The sequence below is a fragment of the Oncorhynchus mykiss genome, chromosome 8, assembly GCF_013265735.2.
Source record: "Oncorhynchus mykiss isolate Arlee chromosome 8, USDA_OmykA_1.1, whole genome shotgun sequence".
In the NCBI taxonomy this organism is placed as follows: domain Eukaryota; kingdom Metazoa; phylum Chordata; class Actinopteri; order Salmoniformes; family Salmonidae; genus Oncorhynchus; species Oncorhynchus mykiss.
Window position 1 is genome coordinate 46278592 of NC_048572.1, and position 24755 is coordinate 46303346.

Below are 24755 nucleotides of genomic sequence, written 5' to 3' on the forward strand. Positions count from 1 at the left end.
TGCTTTGGAGCACTACATATTAGGGCAGAACATGGGGGTTGTTTCTAAAAGCTAAACATGACGCTTGGTCAGTGACTGGCCAGTTAATCATAGTGAGCTGGACTTAAGTCAAGATTGCCATAAATCAGAAAAAAGTCACAATGATTGGTTACATTAGTTTTAGCTTGCCTTCACTTTAGGACCAATTTGAATGGTCTGTACAAAAACTGCCCGCCCGGTGCTCTGGTGAGCTAAAACAAATGCACCTATTTCTTCCTATACTTCAGTCACACTCCCTCATAAATTCCCATATCCTCCTCTACCCCACCAGTCTCAGGGGGGCCACCACCATCCGCACTCTGTGAACAAGACATCAGGGCACGGTCTCCACGGGGAGGAGGAAGAGGACCATAACCTGGACGGGGTGTGGAAGGGGTTGACGGCCCTGGGCGGAGTCTACTTCATGTTCCTCATCGAGCACTTCCTCACACTGGGCAAAATGTACAAGGACAAACAGAAGGTCGGGGGTTTCTTCGAGGATTGGCTTCTATTGTGTCGAATGTAGTTTTATTCATTTTTGATCATTCAGTTTGGAAACATAGGTGTGAATTTATTTGAGGGAGACACTGACTGACTGAGGGAGACACTGACTGACTGAGGGAGACACTGACTGACTGACTGAGGGAGACACTGACTGACGGACTGAGGGAGACACTGACTGACGGACTGAGGGAGACACTGACTGACGGACTGAGGGAGACACTGACTGACGGACTGAGGGAGACACTGACTGACGGACTGAGGGAGACACTGACTGACGGACTGAGGGAGACACTGACTGACGGACTGAGGGAGACACTGACTGACGGACTGAGGGAGACACTGACTGACGGACTGAGGGAGACACTGACTGACGGACTGAGGGAGACACTGACTGACGGACTGAGGGAGACACTGACCTGACGGACTGAGGGAGACACTGACCTGACGGACTGAGGGAGACACTGACCGACGGACTGAGGGAGACACTGACCGACGGACTGAGGGAGACACTGACTGACGGACTGAGGGAGACACTGACTGACGGACTGAGGGAGACACTGACTGACGGACTGAGGGAGACACTGACTGACGGACTGAGGGAGACACTGACTGACGGACTGAGGGAGACACTGACTGACGGACTGAGGGAGACACTGACTGACGGACTGAGGGAGACACTGACTGACGGACTGAGGGAGACACTGACTGACGGACTGAGGGAGACACTGACTGACGGACTGAGGGAGACACTGACTGACGGACTGAGGGAGACACTGACTGACGGACTGAGGGAGACACTGACTGACGGACTGAGGGAGACACTGACTGACGGACTGAGGGAGACACTGACTGACGGACTGAGGGAGACACTGACTGACGGACTGAGGGAGACACTGACTGACGGACTGAGGGAGACACTGACTGAGGGACGGACTGACTGACGGACTGAGGGAGACACTGACTGACTGACGGACTGAGGGAGACACTGACTGACTGACTGACTGACGGACTGAGGGAGACACTGACTGACTGACTGACGGACTGAGGGAGACACTGACTGACTGACTGACTGACTGAGGGAGACACTGACTGACTGACTGACTGACTGAGGGAGACACTGACTGACTGACTGAGGGAGACACTGACTGACTGACGGACTGAGGGAGACACCTGACTGACAGACTGAGGGAGACACCTGACTGACTGACTGAGGGAGACACCTGACTGACTGACTGAGGGAGACACCTGACTGACTGACTGAGGGAGACACCTGACTGACTGACTGAGGGAGACACCTGACTGACTGACTGAGGGAGACACCTGACTGACTGACTGACTGAGGGAGACACCTGACTGACTGACGGACTGAGGGAGACACCTGACTGACTGACGGACTGAGGGAGACACCTGACTGACTGACGGACTGAGGGAGACACCTGACTGACTGACGGACTGAGGGAGACACCTGACTGACTGACGGACTGAGGGAGACACCTGACTGACTGACTGACTGAGGGAGACACCTGACTGACTGACTGACTGAGGGAGACACCTGACTGACTGACTGACTGAGGGAGACACCTGACTGACTGACTGACTGACTGAGGGAGACACCTGACTGACTGACTGACTGACTGAGGGAGACACCTGACTGACTGACTGACTGAGGGAGACACCTGACTGACTGACTGACTGAGGGAGACACCTGACTGACTGACTGACTGAGGGAGACACCTGACTGACTGACTGACTGACTGAGGGAGACACCTGACTGACTGACTGACTGACTGAGGGAGACACCTGACTGACTGACTGACTGAGGGAGACACCTGACTGACTGACTGACTGAGGGAGACACCTGACTGACTGACAGACACTGACTGACTGACTGACAGACACTGACTGACTGACTGACTGACAGACACTGACTGACTGACTGACAGACACTGACTGACTGACTGACTGACTGACAGACACTGACTGACTGACAGACACTGACTGACAGACACTGACAGACTGACTGACTGACTGACAGACACTGACAGACTGACTGACTGACTGACAGACACTGACAGACTGACTGACAGACACTGACACACTGACTGACTGACAGACACTGACACACTGACTGACTGACACTGACACACTGACTGACACTGACACACTGACTGACTGACACTGACACACTGACACACTGACTGACTGACACACTGACACACTGACTGACTGACTGACACTGACACACTGACTGACTGACACTGACACACTGACTGACTGACACTGACACACTGACACACTGACTGACTGACTGACACACTGACTGACTGACACTGACACACTGACTGACTGACTGACACACCGACTGACTGACTGACACTGACACACCGACTGACTGAGAGAGACATACTTGATGAACAGAGACTTTGACCTGTGTAATGATCCTTCTAATTAATCACATCTATGATTCTGACAAAGGATATATGCTCACTAAGTGAGCATCATTACACAGGTGCACCTTGTGCTGTGGACAATAAAAGGCCATTTAAAATGTGCAGTAAAACACAATGGCACGGATGTTTTTAATATTTTCAATATTTTTGCATTTGGAAAGTATTCAGACCCCTCGACTTTTTCCAAAATCTTGTTACGTTACAGCCTTATTCAATAATGGAATATATATATTTTTTTCCCTCATTCTACACACAATAACCCATAATTAAAAAGCAAAAACAGTTTAAAAAACAACAACAATTTAATTGTTGCAAATGTATAAATAAAACAACTCACATTTACATAAATATTCAGACCCCTTTACTCAGTACTTTGTTGAAGCACTTTTGGCAGCGATTACAGCCTAGAGTCTTCTTGGGTATGTCACTACAAGCTTGGCACACATTTTATTTGGGGATTTTCTCCTATTCTTCTATGCAGATTCTCTTAAGCTCTGTCAGGTTGAATGGGGTGAGTCACTGCACATCTGTTTTCAGGTCTCTCCAGAGATGTTCGTTCAGGTTCAAGTCCGGGCTCTGGCTTGGCCACTCAAGGACATTCAGAGACTTGTCCCGAAGCCACTCTTGCGTTGTATTGGTGGTGTGCTTAGGGTCGTTGTTCTGTTGAAGGTGAACCTTCACCCCAGTCTGAGGTCCTGAGCGCTCTGGAGCAAGTTTTCATCAAGGATCACTCTGTACTTTTGCTCTGTTCATCTTTCCCTCGATCCTGACTAGTCTCCCAGTCCCTGCCGCTGAAAATCATCCCCACAGCATGACCACCATGCTTCATTGTAGGGATGGTGCCAGGTTTCCTTTAGAAGTGACGCTTGGCATTCAGGCCAAGTTCAATCTTGTTTTTTTCCCAGACCAGAGTCTTGTTTCTCATGGTCTGAGAGTCCTTTATGTGCCTTTTGCCAAACTCCAAGCGGGCTGTCATGCGCCTTTTTACTGAGGTGTGGCTTCAGTCTGGCCACTCTACCATAACGGCCTGATTGGTGGAGTGCTGCAGAGATGGTTGTCCATCTGGAAGGTTCCCCCATCTCCAAAGAAGAAACTCTGGAGCTCTGTCAGTGACCATCGGATTTTTGGTCACTGACCAAGGCCTTTCTCCCCCCGACTGCTCAGTTTGCATGTGCGGTCAGCTTCAGGAAGAGTCATGGTGGTTCCAAACTTCTTCCATTTTAAGAATGATGGAGGCTGTGTTCTTGGGGACCTTCAATGCTGCAGAAATCTTTTGGTACACATCCCCAGATCTGTGCTTCGACACAATCCTATCACCGAGATCTATGGGCAATTCCTTTGACCTCATGGCTTGGTTTTTGCTTTTTATGTAATCCATTTTAGAATAAGGTTGTAACGTTAAAAAATAATGTGAAAAAAGTCTAGGTGTCTGAATACTTTCTGAATGTGTGTGTACAAAGCATTAGGTACACCTTCCTAATATTGAGTTGCACCCCTGCTTTAGCACTCAGGACAACTTCAATTCATCCGGCAATAGACTCTACAAGGTGTCGGAAGTGTTCCACAGGGATTCTGGCCCATGTTGACTCCAATGCTTCCCACAGTTGGCTGGATGTCCTTTTGGTTGGTGGACCTTTCTTGATACACACTGGAAACTGTTGTGTGACAAACCCAGCACCTTTGCAGTTCTTGACACAAACCGGTGTGCCTGGCACATACTATCATACCCCGCTCAAGGGCACTTCAATTTGTCTTGCCCATTCACCCTCTGAATGGCACATACACAATCCATGTCTCGAGGCTTAAATTATTCTTTAACCTGTCTCCTCCCCTTCATCTACACTGATTTGAAATGGATTTAACAAATGACATCAATAAGGAATCATAGCTTTCACCTGGTCAGTGTCATGGAACGAGCGGGTGTTCTTAATATTTAGTACACTCAGTGTGTGTGTTTAACTATACAGTTGAAGTTTACATACATGCACTCAGTTTTACACAATTCCTGACATTTAATCAAAGTAAAAATTCCCTGTCTTAGGTCAGTTAGGTTCACCACTTTATTTTAAGAATGTGAAATGTCAGAATAATAGTAGTGATTTATTTCAGCTTTTATTTATTTTGTCACATTCCCAATGGGTCATAAGTGTACATACTCAGTTAGTATTTGGTAGCATTGCCTTTAAATGGTTAAATTTGGGTCAAACGTTTCGGGTAGCATTCCACAATAAGTTGGTTGAATTTTGGCCCATTCCTCCTGACCGAGCTGGTGTAACTGAGTCAGGTTTGTAGGCCTCCTTGCTCGCCCACACTTTTTCTATAGGATTGAGGTCAGGGCTTTGTGATGGCCACTCCAATACCTTGACTTTGTTGTCCTTAAGCCATTTTGCCACAACTTTGGAAGTATTTTCCTACCTCATGATGCCACTTATTTTGTGAAGTGCACCAGTCCCTCCTGCAGCAAAGCACCCCCACAACATGATGCTGCCACCCCCGTGCTTCACGGTTGGGATGGTGTTCTTCGGCTTGCAAGCCTGCCCCTTTTTCCTCCAAACATAACGATGGTAATTATGGCCAAACAGTTCTATTTTTGTTTCATCAGACCAGAGGACATTTCTCCAAAAAGTACAATCTTTGTCCCCATGTGCAGTTGAAAACCGTAGTCTGGCTTTTTTATGGCGGTTTTGGAGCAGTGGATTCTTTCTTGCAGAGTGGCCTTTCAGATTATGCGGATATAGATACTTTTGTACCTGTTTCCTCCAGCGTCTTCACAAGGTCCTTTGCTGCTTGTTCTGGGATTGATTTGCACCTTTTCACACCAAAGTACATTCATCTCTAGGAGACAGAACGCGTCTCCTTCCTGAGCGGTATGACGGCTGCGTGGTCCCAAGGTGTTTATACTTGCGTACTATTGTTTGTACAGATGAACGTCGTACCTTCAGGCGTTTGGAAATTGCGCCCAAGGATGAACCAGACTTGTGGAGGTCTAGACTTGTTTTTCTGAGGTCTTGGCTGATTTCGTTTGATTTTCCCATGATGTCAAGCAAAGAGGCACTGAGTTTGAAGGTAGGCCTTGAAATACATCCACAGGTACACCTCCAATTGACTCAAATTATGTCAATTAGCCTATCAGAAGCTTCTATAGCCATGACATAATTTTCTGGAATTTTCCAAGCTCTTTAAAGGCACAGTCAACTAGGTGTATGTAAGCAATGATCGATTACTGATGTGTCTTTATTAAATGCCCTTGAATCAGTGTCGATCAGATATTCCCAAACGGGGATACGTGATGCCGTTGGGAGTACCCCAAATAAAAATGTGATTCTCGATAATTCCACAAACGGTCCATATTTAGCCAAATGTAGCTGCTGCTGCTCATGTTGGTATCTCTATGGATCTGTAATGACAGGGAGACATAGTGGCGTGGTAACACGCATGCAAGCAGTTGCTCCCGGCGCCACTTGGGTACACTGCAGTATCCACCGAGAGGCTCTTGCTGCCAGGGGAATGCCTCACCGCTTGAAAGACGTTTTGGACACAGTGAAAAATGGTTCACTTTAGTAAAGCAAGGCCCCTGAACTGTATTTTCTGCTCTTTGCAATGATATGGGCAGTGACCATGTAACGCTTTTACAACATACAGAAGTGCACTGGTCATCAAGGGGCAAGGTATTGACATAAAAAAAAAAAATATATATATATATATATATATATATATATATATATATATATATATATATATATATATATATATATATATATATATATATATATATATTGAGAGACGGGCTTAAAGATTTCTTTACTGACCATCATTTTCACTTGTCTGATCGCTTGCATGATGACGAGTTTCTCACATGACTGGCCTATCTGGGTGATGTTTTTTCTCGCCTGAATGAGCTGAATCTAGGATTACAGGGACTCTGTGCGGGACAAAGTTGAGGCTGATTTAAGAAGTTGGAGCTCTTCTCTGTCTGCATTAACAACAACACACAGGTCTTTCCAGCATTGTATGATACTTTTGTGTGCAAATGAACTCAAGCTTATGGACAATGTTAAATGTGATATATAGCGACGCACCTGAGTGAGTTGGGTGCGCAATTACGCATGTACTTTCCTGAAAAGTATGACACAACTGGATTCATTATCCCTTTCATGCTCTGCCTCCAGTACACTTACCTATATCTGAACAAGAGAGCCTCATTGAAATTGCAACAAGCGGTTCTGTGAAAATTGAATTTAATCAGAAGCCACTGCCAGATTTCTGGATTGGGCTGCGCTCAGAGTATCCTGCCTTGGTAAATCATGCTGTTAAGACACTGATGCCCTTTGCAACCACTACCTATGTGAGAGTGGATTCTCGGCCCTCACTTGCATGAACTAAATCCAGGCACAGACTGTGTGGAAAATGATTTAAGACAGACTCTCAAACTCTATAAAAAGTTTGGGAGCCACTGGTATAGATGAGGTGGAGGAGACAGGTTAATGAAGGATTGTTAAGCCTTTAGACAATTGAGACATGGCTTGTCTATGTGTGCCATTCAGAGGGTAAAAGGGCTACTAGACAAAAGATTGAAGTGCCCTTTAACGGGCTATTGTAGAGGCTGTTCCAAGGGTGCAACTCAATACTAGGAAGGTGTTCTTAATGTTTGTGTGTTTTAACTATACTTGTGGTACTATACTCGTTTTACAAACTGGGGAACTTTTGTTAGTCTCCACACCGTGAAATGCTATTTCTAGGGGGTTTAGGGTTAGGAGCTAGGGTTGGGGTTAGGTAAAATAGGATTTTGAATGGGACTGAATTGTGTGTCCCCACAAGGTTAGTTATACAAGACGTGTGTGTGTGTACAGTATTTCTGCCGAGACTACATTTTAAATGGATAGTCAATTCAATGAATGGGAGCAGCTAGCTTCTCATTGCTCTTATGCTAGTAGCAATGCCCCCTCACCCTTTTCACCACTGCTGAAAACAATCCTAGGGGAAATACCGTTGCAACTACATGGTTCCATCATTCAGCATCTTGTATTTCTTATTTTCATTTCATGTATGTTGTGATCTGCAGTTACATAAATGTGATGATTATCTTTGTTCTTACCACTATTAATCTCATATTAACCAAACAGGTGAAGAAATATGACCAGAATGATGACAAGGTGGATCCTGAGAAACTACCGGGCCTGGAGGAGAATGACCTAAAGCCAATTGAAGGTCAATCTGAAAGAGATCGTCGAGGGTTGTGGAGACATTTAACAATGTGACATTCACTCTGTCTCAGTGTGTTAAAACACAGATGCAGAGACAAAGTTTGACTTCCTAGTTTTATAATCCTAACATTTATTGACAATGCATGCAACCAACTTTTACTTACTTTATTTTTATGATGTCTATTTGACAGGGATAATGTACATTAATCAGCATTTATGTAATGCATGTGCCAGATTTGGCTCAAAGGTTAATTTCACCAGTAAGACATTGTCCTTGCGTCGGAACCCAGACAAAAAGACCAAAGGATTAACATTTTAAACGACCATGTGTTGTGGTTTAGCAATTACTTTCGGAGCACATTGATGCTAGTGTTTGTGAGTTCGAATCCGACCCATGCAATTTCTAACACACACTGTCCACCTAACTTTGTTTCTCTCGCTGTCTCTTTCCAATAAACATGAAAAATACAGAAATTAGTGAGAATTCCCACTCTTTAAAAAAACACACAAAACAATTAACCCTGCCTTCTGTCGTGTCCATTTCCCCCAAAGATGTGAATACTAACGGAGGTGGCAACTTCAGCGACCACCACAGCGATGGGCTCCACCGGGTCAGTGAGGAGGAGGAGGTAATGCTGGCGCCCGCCACCTCACCCGAGGGCTACGCCTCCATGTCGGGCTCGGCTGCTGCCACCTACACAGCAGGGGACTGTGAGAACAAGTGTCACTCCCACTTCCACGACACGGTGGGCGAGGCAGACAACCTGCACCACCACCACCACGAATACCATCACATCCTGCACCACCACCACTCTCAGAACCACCATCCACACAGCCACTCGCATTCGTACTCGGAACAGCACTTCCAGCAGGCGGGTGTGGCCACGCTGGCCTGGATGGTTATCATGGGCGACGGGCTGCACAACTTCAGTGACGGCCTGGCCATCGGTGGGTTCACGTTTTAACTTGGCCTCAATACAAGGGGAAAGCGTCAGGTTGATAATGCTGTTTAAGGTTTTGTTTTTCTTTTCAGCTATTTGAGGATGACCTAAATAAATTGACGAGGAGAGAAATTAGTTTGCGCTATTACAGAATCAATCAAATGTATTTATATAGCCCTTCTTACATCCGCTGATATCTCAAAGTGCTGTACAGAAACTTTATTTCTTAACGTTTTTGTAAAGGGGATACCTAGTCAGTTGCACAACTGAATGCATGCAACATAAATGTCTTCCACATTTAACGCAATCCCTCTGTGTCAGAGAGGTGCGGGGGGCTGCCTTAATCAACGTCCACATCATCAGAGCCCGGGGAGCAGTTGTTGTTTTTGGGTTAACGGTCTTGCTCAAGGGTTATTTCATGTTTCTTAATGACTTATGACAGGGGCGGCGTTCACGGAAGGGCTGTCCAGTGGCCTCAGTACGTCGGTAGCCGTGTTCTGCCATGAACTGCCTCACGAGCTGGGTAAGACGAAACAGCCTAGCCAATACTTACAGCTGTCATTTTAACTTGAGGCGGACACTTTTGATGTTGAATGAACACCCCCTCTCTTTTTTTTAAACAGTAGCTGTCAAAACTGCTTTCAAAGGTGTGGTTTTCCCCAATTGCATCAAAATGTTGTGCAATGACTGGGCTTTTGCATGTTTCTCTCCCTGTGGCAGTAGCACTTGCAATTTGAAAGCACTTCAAGGAATGTTTTGTTATCTCAGAACGCACAACGACAAGCTGACCAATAGACAAGTTTGCTACTATGGGATTGTCTTCATAAATGTAGACAACTTTAGCATCTTGAAAGTGTGCCTATTCAGAAATATTTTTCCATCTTCCATATTTTTGCGGTTTGGCAACAATTTAACATTGGTGCAGTGCCGCTGCTAAAGGAATCTAGAAAATAACACTGCCTAGTGCGCTGCTCATTGAATTGTTGCATCTTTTTCTCCGGTCCATGTGTCCTAAAGCCTTGCATCCTTCCTCCCCCTTAGGTGACTTCGCTGTGCTGTTGAAGGCTGGCATGACAGTGCGACAGGCCATTCTCTACAACATGCTGTCTGCCATGATGGCGTACCTGGGCATGATCACGGGCATCCTCATTGGGCACTACGCTGACAACATCTGCATGTGGATCTTCGCCCTCACCGCCGGGCTCTTCATGTATGTTGCCCTGGTGGACATGGTAAGTCCCATGATTTGAACATTATTAACATGCATGTCTGTGTACTCGCAGGTTATTGAAAGGACATTGTAATGAAGATGGTGTAGCTTTGTAAATGATAGCATTATTTGGCCATACTTTTTCAGTGTTTTGCACAGGCCATAGTCATATTCAGTAGGGTGTAACGGTACATATTCGTACCGAACTGTTCATATAGGGACCTCTGTACATAAATTATTTTTAATAAAAACTTTAGGTCTATAGGCTATAGATATACACTGCGTTGTGTGCCTCGAGTAAATCGGAGCTGAAAAAACAAACATTTCGGGCTATTCCGTTAAAACAACTAGAGCCTATGCTCACATAATGAAAATGTGGATCTTAATTGCTGCGTTTCAAACTTTATTTTTTTGTAAGGCGCAGCCGGGAACTAGTTACAGTGGTGGAAAAAGTACCTAACTGGCATACTTAAGTAAAAGTAAAGATTCATTTTCTATTAATAAGGTCTCAAGTGAAAGTCACCCAGTGAAATACTACTTGAGTAAAAGTATTTGGGTTTTAAATATAAAAAACAACAATAGAAAGGTAAATGTAACTGTAAAAAATATACTTAAATATCAAGATAAAAAGTAAGAATCATTTCAAATTCCTTAAATTACGCAGACTAGATGGCACAATTGTCTGTTTTTTATTTATTTACGGATAGCCTGGTGTACACTCAGACAAACTAAGCATTTGTGTTTGAGTCTGCCAGATCAGAGGCAGTAGGAATGACCAGGGATGTTATCTTGATAAGTGTGTTAATTGGACCATTTTCTGTCCTGCTAAGCATTAAAAATGTAACGAGTACTTTTGGGTGTCAGAAAATGTTTGTTGTAAAAAGTACAAGTATTTTCTCTAGGACTGTAGGGAAGTAAAAGCAAAAGTTGACAAAAATATAAATAATAAACTACAGATATATTGGGGCAACAGGGTGCCTAAGAGCATTGGGCCAGTAACCGAAAGGTTGCTGGATCGAATCCCTGAGCTGACGAGGTAAAAATGTGTCGTTCTGCCCCTGAACAAGGCAGTTAATGATGGCCTACCGGGGAACAGTGGGTTGTAAATAAGAATTTGTTCTTAACTGACTTGCCTAGTTAAATAAATTTATAAAAAGTTGTACTTTAAAGTATTTTTACTTAAGCACTTTACACCACTGACTAGTTATGTACGATGGTGAATGGTGGGGTTGATAAACCTGGAGGATTCTCCATCCTCATTATGTCCAGTTTGGGAACATTTTGGCTTCCCAGTAGATTACAATGGTGATGATGGACAGAGAGTATGTTGCCGATGCTCAACGAGAATAGCCCATTCAGCAGCCAACACCTCATGTTTACACATTCCTACCACCGGTGAAAAATAGCACAACTTCGTCTCCCCAGACAGAAGCCACTCCTCAGTAAAAAGGCACATGACAGCTTGCTTGGGGTTTACCAAAAGGCACCTAAAGACTTGCAGACGATGTGAAAGAAGATTCTCTGGTCTAACCAATATTGAACTCGCCATGCATCACATCTGGAGGAAACCTGGCGCCATCCCTACGGTGAAGCACGGTGGTGGCAGCATCATGCTGTGGGGATGTTTTTCCGCGGCAGGAACTGGGAGTCAGTCAGGATCGAGGGAAAGATGAATGGCGCAAAGTACAGAGGGCTCCTTGATGAAAACCTGCTCCAGAAGACAGGACCTCAGACTGGGATAAAGGTTCACCTTCCAACAGGACAACAACCCTAAGCACACAGCCAAGACATTGCCGGAGTAGTCTCTGAATGTCCTTGAGTGGTCCAGCCAGAGCCTGGACTTGAACCCAATCTAGCATCTCTGGAGAGACCTGAAAATAGCTGTGCAGCGACACTCCCCATCAAACCTGACAGAGCTTGAGAGGATCTGCAGAGAAGAATGGGAGAAACTCCCCAAATGCAGGTGTGTCAAGCTTGTAGCGTCATACCCAAAAAGACTTGAGGCTGTAATCTCGAGGCTGCCAAAGGTGCTTCAACAAAGTACTGAGTAAAGGGTCCGAAGACTTATGTCAATGTGATTTTTTTCAGTTTTTAGCAACAAAAAAATTGCAAACATTTCTAAGCCTGTTTTGCTTTGTCATTATGGGGTATTTTGTGTAGATTGAGGGGAAAATACTATTTACAACATTTTAGAATAAGGCTGTAACAAAATGTGGAAAAAGTCTAGGGGTCTGAATACTTTCCGAAGGCACTAACATCACATACCGGAGTGGGAAATTAAGTACTGTGCTACACACCCTTTATGAAAGTCACACAAGTGAGCATATTTTTCTGTTTGTAAGAAAACATTATAGCATACAATGTCTAAGCCATGTTTACATATTGATTTCACACGCATATTGCACTTTATTTTAGTGTTGTTGATGAGTAATCGTGTTTTTATTGTTGTTGGTGTTTCTGATTATGTCTCGTGACAATGTATGGAATCAGGAATACCAACACTTTGCAATTTCCTACTGTACTAAATTTTAGTTTGTAACTGACATTTCATTTTCCTGCTAAAAGGAGACCATGAACCCAAAACGGCAATATGTACCGAAACATGGGGTTGGTGAACTGTTACACCCCTAATTTTCAGGCCACGCAACTGTTTTTAGCAGTAGTCTGTTGTCCTCCCACCAACAGAGCAACATTGAGTTTTTTTTTTTTACCAACAGTCATTACCATCTGTTATGCTGGTTCAGCAGGACTTGTCAAAAAATACCCATCCCATCAAGGCAAACAGAATTGTACTGTTGCTTAGCTTTTTGCTTAGCCTTTTGCTTAGCTTGCTGATAAGTGGCCCTCTGAACCATATGGCCTCTTCTCACACACACACACACACACACACACACACACACACACTCCGTGAGAGAAGCAGGTAGGGACTGACTGGGCTGTCACAGGCAGCTGTTGTACAGCCCAGCTAAGTCCCCTCAAGTCTGACCTCTTGTGGCCATGTTGAATGCATGTGATGTCTTCCAAAGCTGCATAAGAGCAATTTCTCGACCAGGAATACATTTAAGGTGCGTCTGTGATTGGAGGCTTCTGTTACCACAAATTTACATTACAAGCGGTTTAGTGGCATTTCAAAATATAGTAAAAGTATGGATCTCTTGTGATATGGATATTGCACATGTCAATATAAATTTGATAAAGCATGCAGCCCTACCATCATGCATTTAAAAGCAAAAGGGTTGGTGTAATTATTGGTTGGAGAGCATTTCCACCATTTGTTAAATCCTTTCAAGAAAGTGTAAAATTGCATATTTAGCGGAAGGGTGGAGAATGGGGATGCAGGCTTGGCCTGTTTACTTGATTATATGCCTTGAATTAGAAGCTGCTTTCCCAGAACTTCCATTCAGTACAAACCAGTGTTTGACGTTTTACAGGTCCCGGAGATGCTCCACAACGATGCTGGGGACCACGGCTTCAGCCACTGCGGCTTCTTCCTGCTCCAGAACGCAGGCATCCTGTTGGGCTTCTGCATCATGTTGCTCATCGCAATCTTTGAACACAAAATCCAGCTGGAAATAGACCTCTAAACTGATGGATCTCAAACCTGGTCTCCAAGGACCCCTGTGTTTGCAGGTTTGAATCCAAACCGAACTTGGTACTGGGAGAAGGAATAGATTAATCGAACATGGTTAGTTGATTAGAACAGAATGTAGCCTTAAGTTCGATTGTAAGCCTACATTCACAGGCATCCTTGGAAAACCAGCAGTGTTAAGAAACACTCCTCAAACTGACAGGACCAAGCGCCTTGTGTCTCACCTGCCGAGTGGCCACATCACGAGTCAGCCATTACTGTGTCTTTCCCTCTCATCTCCTCCAAGAAGTGAAAAAGAAATGAATAGTGTGAACATTTCTTTTTGGTCAAGGTTCACCTGTTGCAAAATGTCAATTGGCACGTATTCTGTATGTGTTTTTTATGTCTGTCAAACCTTTGTTGCATAGTTGTCTGTCTTCCCTCAGTGTGCTTCATGTTTTATTTCTGGTCAAGATTTACAGTAAAAAAACAAAATGGAGGACTGTTTTGTTGACTGGGTGTTTGGAAAGGACAAGCTTTGTTTGTGGGCGTCAGAACAAGGGCCAATCCTTTAAATCTTGTGTTTATTTAAAATCCACAAGGGTCAAGTGAAAGCTCATTGATTGGGCAAAGAGGCTCCATGCCCAATTTCAGGGCACTGTACCACAGGTTGTGACTTTAAACATTGTAAGTGCCAGTCGGCTTGAGCCTGTTTTAATCCCAACCTATCCCACCTCCTTGGTAATAGTGCACCAAGTCTTTAAATGCCCGATTTAAATGAACTTAGATCAGTCTTTTAAGTCTGTTACATTGTCCACAGAGGAAACACTTGGTTGTAAATGTGTTGTAAATTAGCCTTGATTTGCAGAGCTATTTCAGAGGTACAGTATCTCACAAGTAACACTGTGTGGAGCATTTTCTCCCATGAAAGTAGTCCATTAGAGAAAAAAGGCTCCATCTCTATCCCTAAGTTTGTTAATTTAGCCAGTGTCAGTAGGATATCCAGTCATGGGACTAGATAGATAGCAATCGATCTGATACATAAATACTAAGTGATTATAGTGGTAACTTCTTTCAAAGGTCCTATGATGAATGTGTGATCTATGTCTGTTCAGAATGAAGCCACTCAAAGTGGTATTATGTTTTTAAGTTATCGTGCCAATATCTCATCTCGCTGTGTATTGAGAAGATAACCAAAGGTTTGGTTAGGAAAAATGTATGTTTTCATCCGTTTCACACTGTTTAGGAAGAGGTATATCATGAAGAGAACCTGTTTGTTTGTGTGCCATTATTTTACTGTTGTGTACGTCAGGCAGCTTTGGATGTAATATGTGTTACTTTACATTCCAGAAGAAAATAAAAGTTATTGCCTACCACCCCCTCTTTGGCCTCACTGGATAAGTAGAGTATGACTGCACCCACAAGAATGTAACGTGAACATTGAAAATACTTTTGATCTGGAACTTGAAAGTAGTTATGCTGCTCGGGCAGGTCCTCTGACATTGAACTCAATTGACAGTACCACTGAATAGGGTTGGGCAGTATTCAGATTTTCATACTGGGGGGGGGGGGGGACACTACACAAAACAATTTGAATGTCTGCTGTAACCAAGAAGCTTGATCTTGACACTTTGCTTCCAAAAGAAATGTGTTACGAGTTTAGCTATCTTTTAAGTTAGCAAAACAAATGCATTAGCTGGAGCCCTGAGCTGGATATAATTTATTTGACACATCTTAGATGTCTTGTACTTTTAATCACACCGTCGGTATTTGGAATATCCTGGTATATCGCCCAAGCCTACCACTGACAATTGCTGCCAGAGAAATGTGAGTTTGCCATCCAGTGGTCAAATGACCATTCTAAATCCATTTGCCGGTAGCAGGTGGTGTGTGTATTGGTAAGGTAAACACTACCATATCAAGTCATTGTATCTTGTTGAAATACAACATGAGCTACTTGAATTGTAGGTGCTACTTCATACAACTGATAAGTTGAACAAGCATTTTAACATCCTCATAGGTAGGGTAACGTATTGTTTGTTACCCTCTTTCTTATCATTCATGTTCAGACTTCAAGCAAAAGCGTTTACTTCATATTTTAGACCCCCATGGAGTGCCTGTTTGGTCGCTAGCTAACGTTCCATTACCTTCACAACCAAGAAGAGCACACGGAGAAAGAAAATTATATCATAGCTAACGTTACATTACCTTCACAACCAAGAAGAGGAAATGGAGAAACATTAAGAATCATGATTATATTGTAATGAAACAGCAGGGAGCAGGTTTCAAACCCGCAACCTTCTAGCCTTAGGTCCGGCGCACTATCGAGTGTGCAGCAAAATTATGCTCATGCGGCAGAGTCGATTTCCGTGCTTATAAACCCAGGGTCGTTACACTATAATTTCTAGCATAGCCAACTAGCTAGCTAACGTTACATTACCTTCACAACCAGAAGAGGACATGGAGAAACATTACGAATCGTGATTATATAATTTCTAGCATAGCCAACTAGCTAGCTAACGTTACATTACCTTCACAACCAAGAAGAGTAAGAATCATTATTATATACTTTCTAGCATAGCTAACTAATGTTACATTACCTTCACAACCAAGAATAGGACATGGAGAAACATTAAGAATTATGATTATATTGTAATGGAGCAGGTTTCAAACCCGCAACCTTCTAGCCTTAGGTCCGGCGCACTATCGAGTGTGCAGCAAAATTATGCTCATGCGGCAGAGTCGATTTCCGTGCTTATAAACCCAGGGTCGTTACACTATAATTTCTAGCATAGCCAACTAGCTAGCTAACGTTACATTACCTTCACAACCAAGAAGAGGACACCGAGAAACGAGTAATAATCATGATTATATAATTTCTAGCATAGATAACGTTACATTACCTTCACAACCAAGAAGAGGACATGGAGAAACATTACGAATCGTGATTATATAATTTCTAGCATAGCCAACTAGCTAGCTAACGTTACATTACCTTCACAACCAAGAAGAGTAAGAATCATTATTATATAATTTCTAGCATAGCAAACTAGCTAGCTTGCAAGCTATATGAATGATACAATAAAATGAGCTACTCTCGTTGGGGATCGCTATGGCTATTTGTAAGAACAAGTAACGGTAAGACCCCATCTGGGAAGCATATACCCGACTGCTTCAACATTCTACTCAATACATTGTCAATGAGCTCTGATTTAATCAAAATTGGCTTGGACATACAATGCCATTGCAAAAGGAGGCAAATAATTAGTATAAACTTTTGTCCTCATTTTGATATTGCCATATTGATTTTAGCAGTATAACATTATCTAGGCTAGTTAAGATAGAGGGAATACCACAGGATTTTAACAGTTGACCTTAGTATTGCTAGCTAGCTATTTTTGATTTCATGTTGGATGCAATATGTTCTACCATCCATTTGACGACATGATCGTAATTGTTAAGTTGTTTCCTACTAAACATTTGCCACTTTAGCAATGTCATCATATTTCCAGGCCACTATAGTGTCATTTAGACAAAACAGTTGTTAGCCTCTATCTATCACGACTTCTTGGCACCACTATGGCGCTGCCGGCAGAGTGCGGCTTGACAACAGCACAACGCGACCCAGTGACGGATGTGCAACCTATGAAGGCCAGTGAGTCCCAGAAAGAGGGCCAAATATCTACAAATTCTATCTTTTGGGAGGGGTAGAAAACAGTTTTCAACCAGCGATCGAGTTGTGAGACTGCTGTAGAGCTCATCACTCTCCCTAACTGGGAGGGAGCCAGAGACAATTATTCGATAACGACACATCTTTCAAGCTAATTTACACGCTGAAGCTATGTTGCGCTTGGTGTCCGCTGACTGTTCATCCTAACATAACATCGTTGGTGCCGACGTGGATAACAATATCCATATACTCTACACTCTGCAGTTTTAGCCTTAGCCAGCACCATCTTCAGATTAGCCTTAATGTCGGTAGCCCTGCCCCCTGGTAAACAGTGTATGATCGCTGGATGATTCTCTTTAAGTCTAATATTGCGGGTAATGGGGTCACCAATGACTAGGGTTTCAATTTATCAGAGCTAATGATGGGAAGCTTCGGTGTCTCAGACCCCGTAACGGGTGGAGGAGAGACCTGAGATGTCTAGGACTCCGACTCGCTGCTTAATGGGGAGAACCAGTTGAAAGTTTCTGTTCGGCTGAATGAGCGACACCGGACGAGCATGCAGACATTTCTTTCCAGAAGCATTGAGAAAATAGTCCGGGTGTGGGGACTGTAGAACATGTCCACACAAAGCGTCCAGGGTGAAAAAGTTTAATGAAAAAAGTAGCACAAGAACCAAACTAAGATGTTAGTAAATTTATTAAATGCAGAGTTTGATTAAACGGTTATTAGTAAAAAAAAAAAAACGTTTGACAGGTAGCCAAGTAGAAACAAGCAGCACAGCAGCATGGAGACAACCATGAAGTGTGATGTGTGTAAAAGTATTTTCTCTTTAATGCTTTTTGCCTTTTTATGCCAGTATGTTTACCACTTCACTGCCTTTAGATCTGTAGTTTGAAGCATATACACTGAGTACACCAAACATTAGAAACCCCTTCCTAATATTAAGTTTCACAACAAAATTGTACATTTACCAAATATTAAAGAATCTTAGCTAGACAAGAGAGCCTAGAAATGGGACGATAATTATCAAGAATACTAGCGTGCCCACCCTTATGGAGTGGCAGCACATAAGCAGCCTTCCATACTTTTGGAATATACTAGCTAGCTATAATATCCGATAGACATGTTCAGGAAAAGCATGGATAGAGCTAGCAATCTGTAGTAACATTATTAATTGAAATATTGCTATACCCTACATAGTACCACAAACTGTTTTACCACTCACAACATTTTCCTTTCTTTCTGTGCCACCCAATGTTTGCATACTACTGGTACAGTGAACAGGTTTATTTGATAGCATTATGGAACAATGTGGTTTAAATTAAACAAACGGTTAGCCGGGAAAGGCTATACGGACAAGGACATACAGTGAGTGCACAAAACATTAGGAACACCATCTTAATATTGAGTTGCACCCCCTTTTGCCCTCAGAATAACCTACATTTGTCGGGTCATGAATTCTACAAGTTGTCGATAGTGTTCCACAGGGATTCTGGCCCTTATTGACTACAATGCTTTCCACAGTTGAGTCAAGTTGGCTGGATGTCCTTTGGGTGGTGGACCATTCTTCATACACACGGGAAACTGTTGAGCGTGAAAACTCAGCAGCGTTGCAGTTTTTGGCACAAACCGGTGGCCCTGGCACCTAGTATCATACCCCGTTCAAAGGCACTTAAATCTATTGTCTTGCCCATTCACCCTCTGATTGGCACACATACACAGTCCATGTCTCAATTGTCTCAAGGCTTAAATTATCCTTCTTAAACCTGTATCCTCCCCTTCATCTACACTGATTGAAGTGGATTTAACAAGTGACATCAATAAGGGTTCAAAGCTTTCACCTGGTATGTCATGGAAAGAGCAGGTGTTCTTGATGTTTTGTAAACTCAGTGTATATAAAACATTTTGTTTAACTATAATATACAGTAATTAAACATAATGTTTTATATTACATATTACATATTCAACAAGAAACAACTCACACAGTACTTTACAAGGGCGTCTGTGTTTGTCGACCATCTTTCCAGGTCAATTACGTTTTAGTTTAGGTTTTCAGCACTCAAGACCACTTTATACGCATACTTAATACAAGTCTGAGGTTGACGAGTGCTAATTTCTCTCAACAACTTTTTAAAAAGGGTAGTAGACTTTTACAGATCATAGTTTAGCCCAAAACTAATGAGACTGTTTCAGCATGTGCAATGTAACAATTCAAAACATTCATCATTTTAGCAAACATATATTTATATATTTAATAAACATTTAAAAACAATAAATGCTACTACAGACCTGCTAAATTACTCACATCTAGCATTCATTTTTAAAAATAATGATTTATTTATTTTAAAAGATGCAGCCGTTATTCATAAAGCAAACATTGGATGACTTGGTGAAGGTGTGGTAAAGAGAAGCTATCTGTCACAACCTGATCTGTTTCACCTGTCTTTGTGCTTGTATCCACCCACCTCCAGGTGTCGCCCATCTTCCCCATTATCCCCTGTGCATTTATACCTGTGTTCACTGTTTGTCTGTTGCCAGTTTGTATTGTCAAGCCTACCAGTGTTTTTTTTTCGTACTCCTGTTTCCTTGAGCCCCTGTTTTCTAGGTTTTGATCATTCTGCCTGCCCTGAGCCTGCCTGCCATTCTGTACCTTTATCCACTGCCCTGGATTACTGACCTCTGCCTGTCACTCTGTACCTTACGGACTCTGCCCTGAACTACCGACCCCTGCCTGCCCTTAACCTGTCCTTTGCCTGACCCCTGCTTATATAAAAAAATTTCTGTTATTCGAACTGCATCTGGGTCTTTTTTTTAGCCTTTAACTATCTGTTTTCCTCCCCCTTCTTCGTCCATGGTGCTCGTTCAACGTAGCATTAGGAGAGTCCTGTGAAAATTAACAGTTATGAACTTGTCATTCTGAACAGCACCATCTTTCTAATTGATAACGTTGACATATTGGCATAATATGAAAACTGATGGGCAACATCATAACCTCTATAAAGTATAAAGACATGTTTAAAGATTTTTTTTAATCAAGCATGTTGCCATGATGTGTAGAAGCTGTTATTGACAAAAGGGAATATTAATTAGAAATCCATAGAAAACTTTTTCCATTAGAAAAATATTGTCTCACGTTAATCAGGACAGCCTTGGTCAAGTCACAAAGGGCTTTACAGCAACGTTACAGCGTTCCAACTGTAACATCAGCACTAGCGTACACTGATCGCACAAAACGCTTTTGAACACCTGCTCTCTAATTGACAAAACTTATGGCAGTGGTTAGTTGTTAAATGAGTTACTAAACTCAGAGCGTGCACATTCGACATCAGCAAATGTAGTTTTGATTCACAGAAAAAGAATCACCAGTCGCAAGTTAGGTCAAGGAGTTGTATTCTTTTTCAAATTGGGTTGCAAATATTATTGAATTTATTCACATATCAAGTTACAAGTTTGCAACTGTTTCACAACTACAAAGCTGATTATACAAGTGCAACTCATATTTTACATGTGCCAATCATATATTACATGCTTGTACACGTATGTCTCTATTTTACTTGAATTGATAACAGAAACATTTTAAATAGTACCATGCATAGACAGAAGTATGTGGACACCCCTTCAAATTAGTGGATTCCATTGCTGACAGATGTACAGTAGAGTAGGGTACAGTATTGTACAGTAGAGCACAGTACAGTAGAGTACAGTACAGCATAGCACATTATATTTGTCTATGTTATGGCCAACTATATTAACAAAAGGCAGAAGCTGATGCACCCAAAAATGTCTTGTAAAGGCGTTGACTTACCCTGAAGAAAGCACTGCGTGCTGAAACATTTGAGAGCATAATTAGAGGGTGCAACATTATTTCTTTATTTTTATTGGCCAAATAGATGTCAATGTTGGGGCTCTTGGAGGGTTGGCGCCCCCATGCTGGTTACACTGTAAGACATTTCTGTATTTTCAACAGTAAAAAATTGTAAATGTGTTTAACAGCATTAATGCTGTAGATTACACTGCATTGTCGGTAAAATTCTGGAAAATACTCTTATTAACTGTAATTGGAAGCCTCTTGTAAAAATTACTCTGACATACTGTAGCTTATGCCTACTGTATATTCAAGTTATTTGTTTCAATCGCCAACCTCATGCTGTCCGGTGAGACACATGAAGCTCGGACTATTTTAGTAAATATCTTCTTGACGCAGCTGTGAAGTGGAATGATATTTTCAGCAGTTGCTGGTTAAGGTACTTTGACTTGTTTAGAAGTATCTTTATTGCAGAATAGTGGTGTTTTACTGCTAACCTAATATTGCATTAGAGCTGCCGCTTTCTTGTAATGAGTAGGCTTGCATGTTGATTAATTCACACAACTATCACACCCATGCATATTATTAAATTACACTGATGTTCCAGATAACATGGTTTTATATTTGTTGATAACTAATATTGAAAGGTGATAGGATGCAATCTACCTAGATTAGAAGGCCCAGGCTAATTCCTCCTAACGTAAACTAGATAAATTGGATATAAAACAAATACTGCCATGTGATAAAGGATAGCATGTCCAATATACACTGAGTGTACAAAACATTAGGAACACCTTCTCTTGCCATTACAGCCCTACCAGGTGAAAGCTGTAATCCCTTATTGATGTCACATGTTAAATCCATTTCGATCAGTGTAGATGAAGGGGAGGAGACAGGTTAAAGAAGGATTTTTAAGCCTTTAGACAATTGAGACATAGTTTAATGTTTGCCATTCAGAGGGTGGATGGGGAAAACAAAATATTTAAGTGCCTTTGAATGGGGTATGGTACTAGGTGCCAGGCGCACCGGTTTGAGTGTGTCAAGAAGAGCAGCACTGCTGAGTTTTTCATGCTCAACCGTTTCCCGTGAGTATCAAGAATGGTCCACCACCCAAAGGACATCCAGCCAACTTGACATAACTTGTGGGAAGCAGCTCCCCTGGGACTGCTGCGCAGAATAAATATTAACCTGCACTGAGATGCACGAGGTTGAACTTCACTAAACTTTCTCGAGTTTTCCCCCTCAGTTAACCTCTACGGGATCGGTTGCCCTCCGCGGGACAGTGGAGCTAACGCCACATGCCATATCTGACATGGACAGAAAGCGTAAATTCTTGTTAATCTAACTGCACTGTCCAATTTACAGTAGCTATTACAGTAAAATAATACCATGCTATTGTTTGAGGAGAGTGCACAATTATGAACTTCAAAATGTATTAGTAAACCAATTAGGCACATTTGGGCAGTCTTGATACAACATTTTGAACAGAAATGCAGTGGTTCATTTGTTCAGTCTAAAACTTTGCACATACACTGCCACCTAGTGGCCAATCTAAATTGCACCTGGGCTGGAATAAGACATTATGGCCTTTTTCTTGCATTTCAAAGATGCTGGTACAACAACAAAAAATGCATGTTTTTTTCTTTGTATTATCTTTTACCAGATCTAATGTGTTATATTCTCCTACATTCATTTCACATTGATTTCACATATCCACAAACTTCAAAGTATTCAAGTTAGATTTGGGTATGTCATTTTAGGCTACATTTTTTGAAAGGGTCCGATCCTTAACAGGTCAACTTTACTGTGGTAATTGTGATCTAATCAACACAATATTAGCCACTTTACAAAAACATAACGAACTATACAAGAGTTAGTGTGCTAAACTAACTATGCAAGAGATTTTGCTGTAGGCAGAATGCATCTGAGTAGGATTCCATTCCATTGACATGCATAACTCAGGCCATACTCTACACAGACCGGTGTGGCATAACCAATTAGAGCTGCAGTAGGCCTATATGCAAATAGACCATTACTGTACATGGATATGTGCCATTCACTTTGAACTGGAAAGTTCTTGCATCAAACAACATAACATTTTCAGTCACCTCCTTTTCTGAAGGACAAGTGGATAAGCAGGTTAATGTTAATCCCTGCATGTTTTTTTTCAAAGGTCTCATGGGATGTAAGCCTACATTGAACACCACACATTGGTTGCTACTGTAGGCTGAATGTTTGAACAGCTATTTTAAAATGTTAAAATATTATGAAATTAATTTTCTCCATTGTCTTTGATGATAGGGCCACCCTGGTAGGCCGACATTATGATCAAATAGCCACAGTAGCCTACTTGACCACTGTCTGAAACTGTAACTTAAATCGGGTACAGCCTGTATTCACAGTAAACATGAGCTGGAAGTTGCACAGAATTTTCACAAGTTGTGCCGAAAAAAATGAGCTGGAACATTGGCCGGCATCCCTGTGGAACGCTTTCGACACCTTGTAGAGTCCATGAATTGAGGCTGTTCTGAGGGCAAAAGGAGGTGCAATTCACTTTTAGGAAGGTGTTCCTAATGTTTGGTACACTCAGTGTATGTCTGTGTTCGTATAGCTTCTCCCGGCTAACCATTTCTTTAATTTAAACAACATTGTTCCAAAATGCTACAGTATTAAATAAACCTCCTCTCTGTACCAGTATTATGCAAACATAGGGTGGCACAGAAAGAAAGGAAAATGTTGTGATTCTGGTGAAATAGTCTGTGGTATTGAGTAGGCCAGTGGTTCCCAAACATTTTATAGTCCCGTACCCCTTCAAACATTCAACCTCCAGCTGCGTACCCCCTCTAGCAATAGGGTCAGCGCACTCTCAAATGTTGTTTTTTGCCTTCATTGTAAGCCTGCCACACACGATACATTTATTAAACATAAGAATGAGTGTGAGTTTTTGTCACAACCCAGCCCGTGGGAAGTGACAAAGAGCTCTTATTGGACCAGGGCACAAATAATTATAATAATAATCAATCATTTTGCTCTTTATTTAGACATCTTACATATAATACTTTATTTGTTCAGTAACGGTGAATAACTCACCACAGGTTAATGAGAAGGGTGTGCTTGAAAGGATGTTCATAACTCTGTAATGTTGGGTTGTATTGGAGAGAGTCTCAGTCTTAAATAATTTCCCACACACAGTCTGTGCCTCTATTTAGTTTTCATGCCAGTGAGGGCCGAGAATCCACTCTCACATAGGTACGTGGTTGCAAAGGGCATCAGTGTCTTAACAGTGTGATTTACCAAGGCAGGATACTCTGAGCGCAGCCCAATCCAGAAATCTGGCAGTGGCATCTGATTAAATTAAATTTTCACAGAACCGCTTGTTGCAATT

At 42.4% G+C, this 24755-nt stretch overlaps 1 protein-coding gene across 2 annotated transcripts in view; it reads left to right on the forward strand.

Moving 5' to 3' along the window:
- The window catches only part of slc39a6 (solute carrier family 39 member 6), a 29225-nt gene extending 13952 nt beyond the window's left edge, over nucleotides 1–15273 (forward strand). For both annotated transcript variants that reach the window (XM_021612640.2, XM_036985499.1), the window contains 6 exons: nucleotides 311–499; nucleotides 8096–8180; nucleotides 8729–9124; nucleotides 9560–9640; nucleotides 10159–10349; nucleotides 13759–15273. In XM_021612640.2, coding sequence (XP_021468315.2) covers nucleotides 311–499; nucleotides 8096–8180; nucleotides 8729–9124; nucleotides 9560–9640; nucleotides 10159–10349; nucleotides 13759–13911 — 1095 coding nt within the window. In that variant the 3' untranslated portion in view covers nucleotides 13912–15273. The remainder of the gene's footprint in view (nucleotides 1–310; nucleotides 500–8095; nucleotides 8181–8728; nucleotides 9125–9559; nucleotides 9641–10158; nucleotides 10350–13758) is intronic.
- The last annotated feature ends 9482 nt before the right edge of the window (nucleotides 15274–24755 follow it).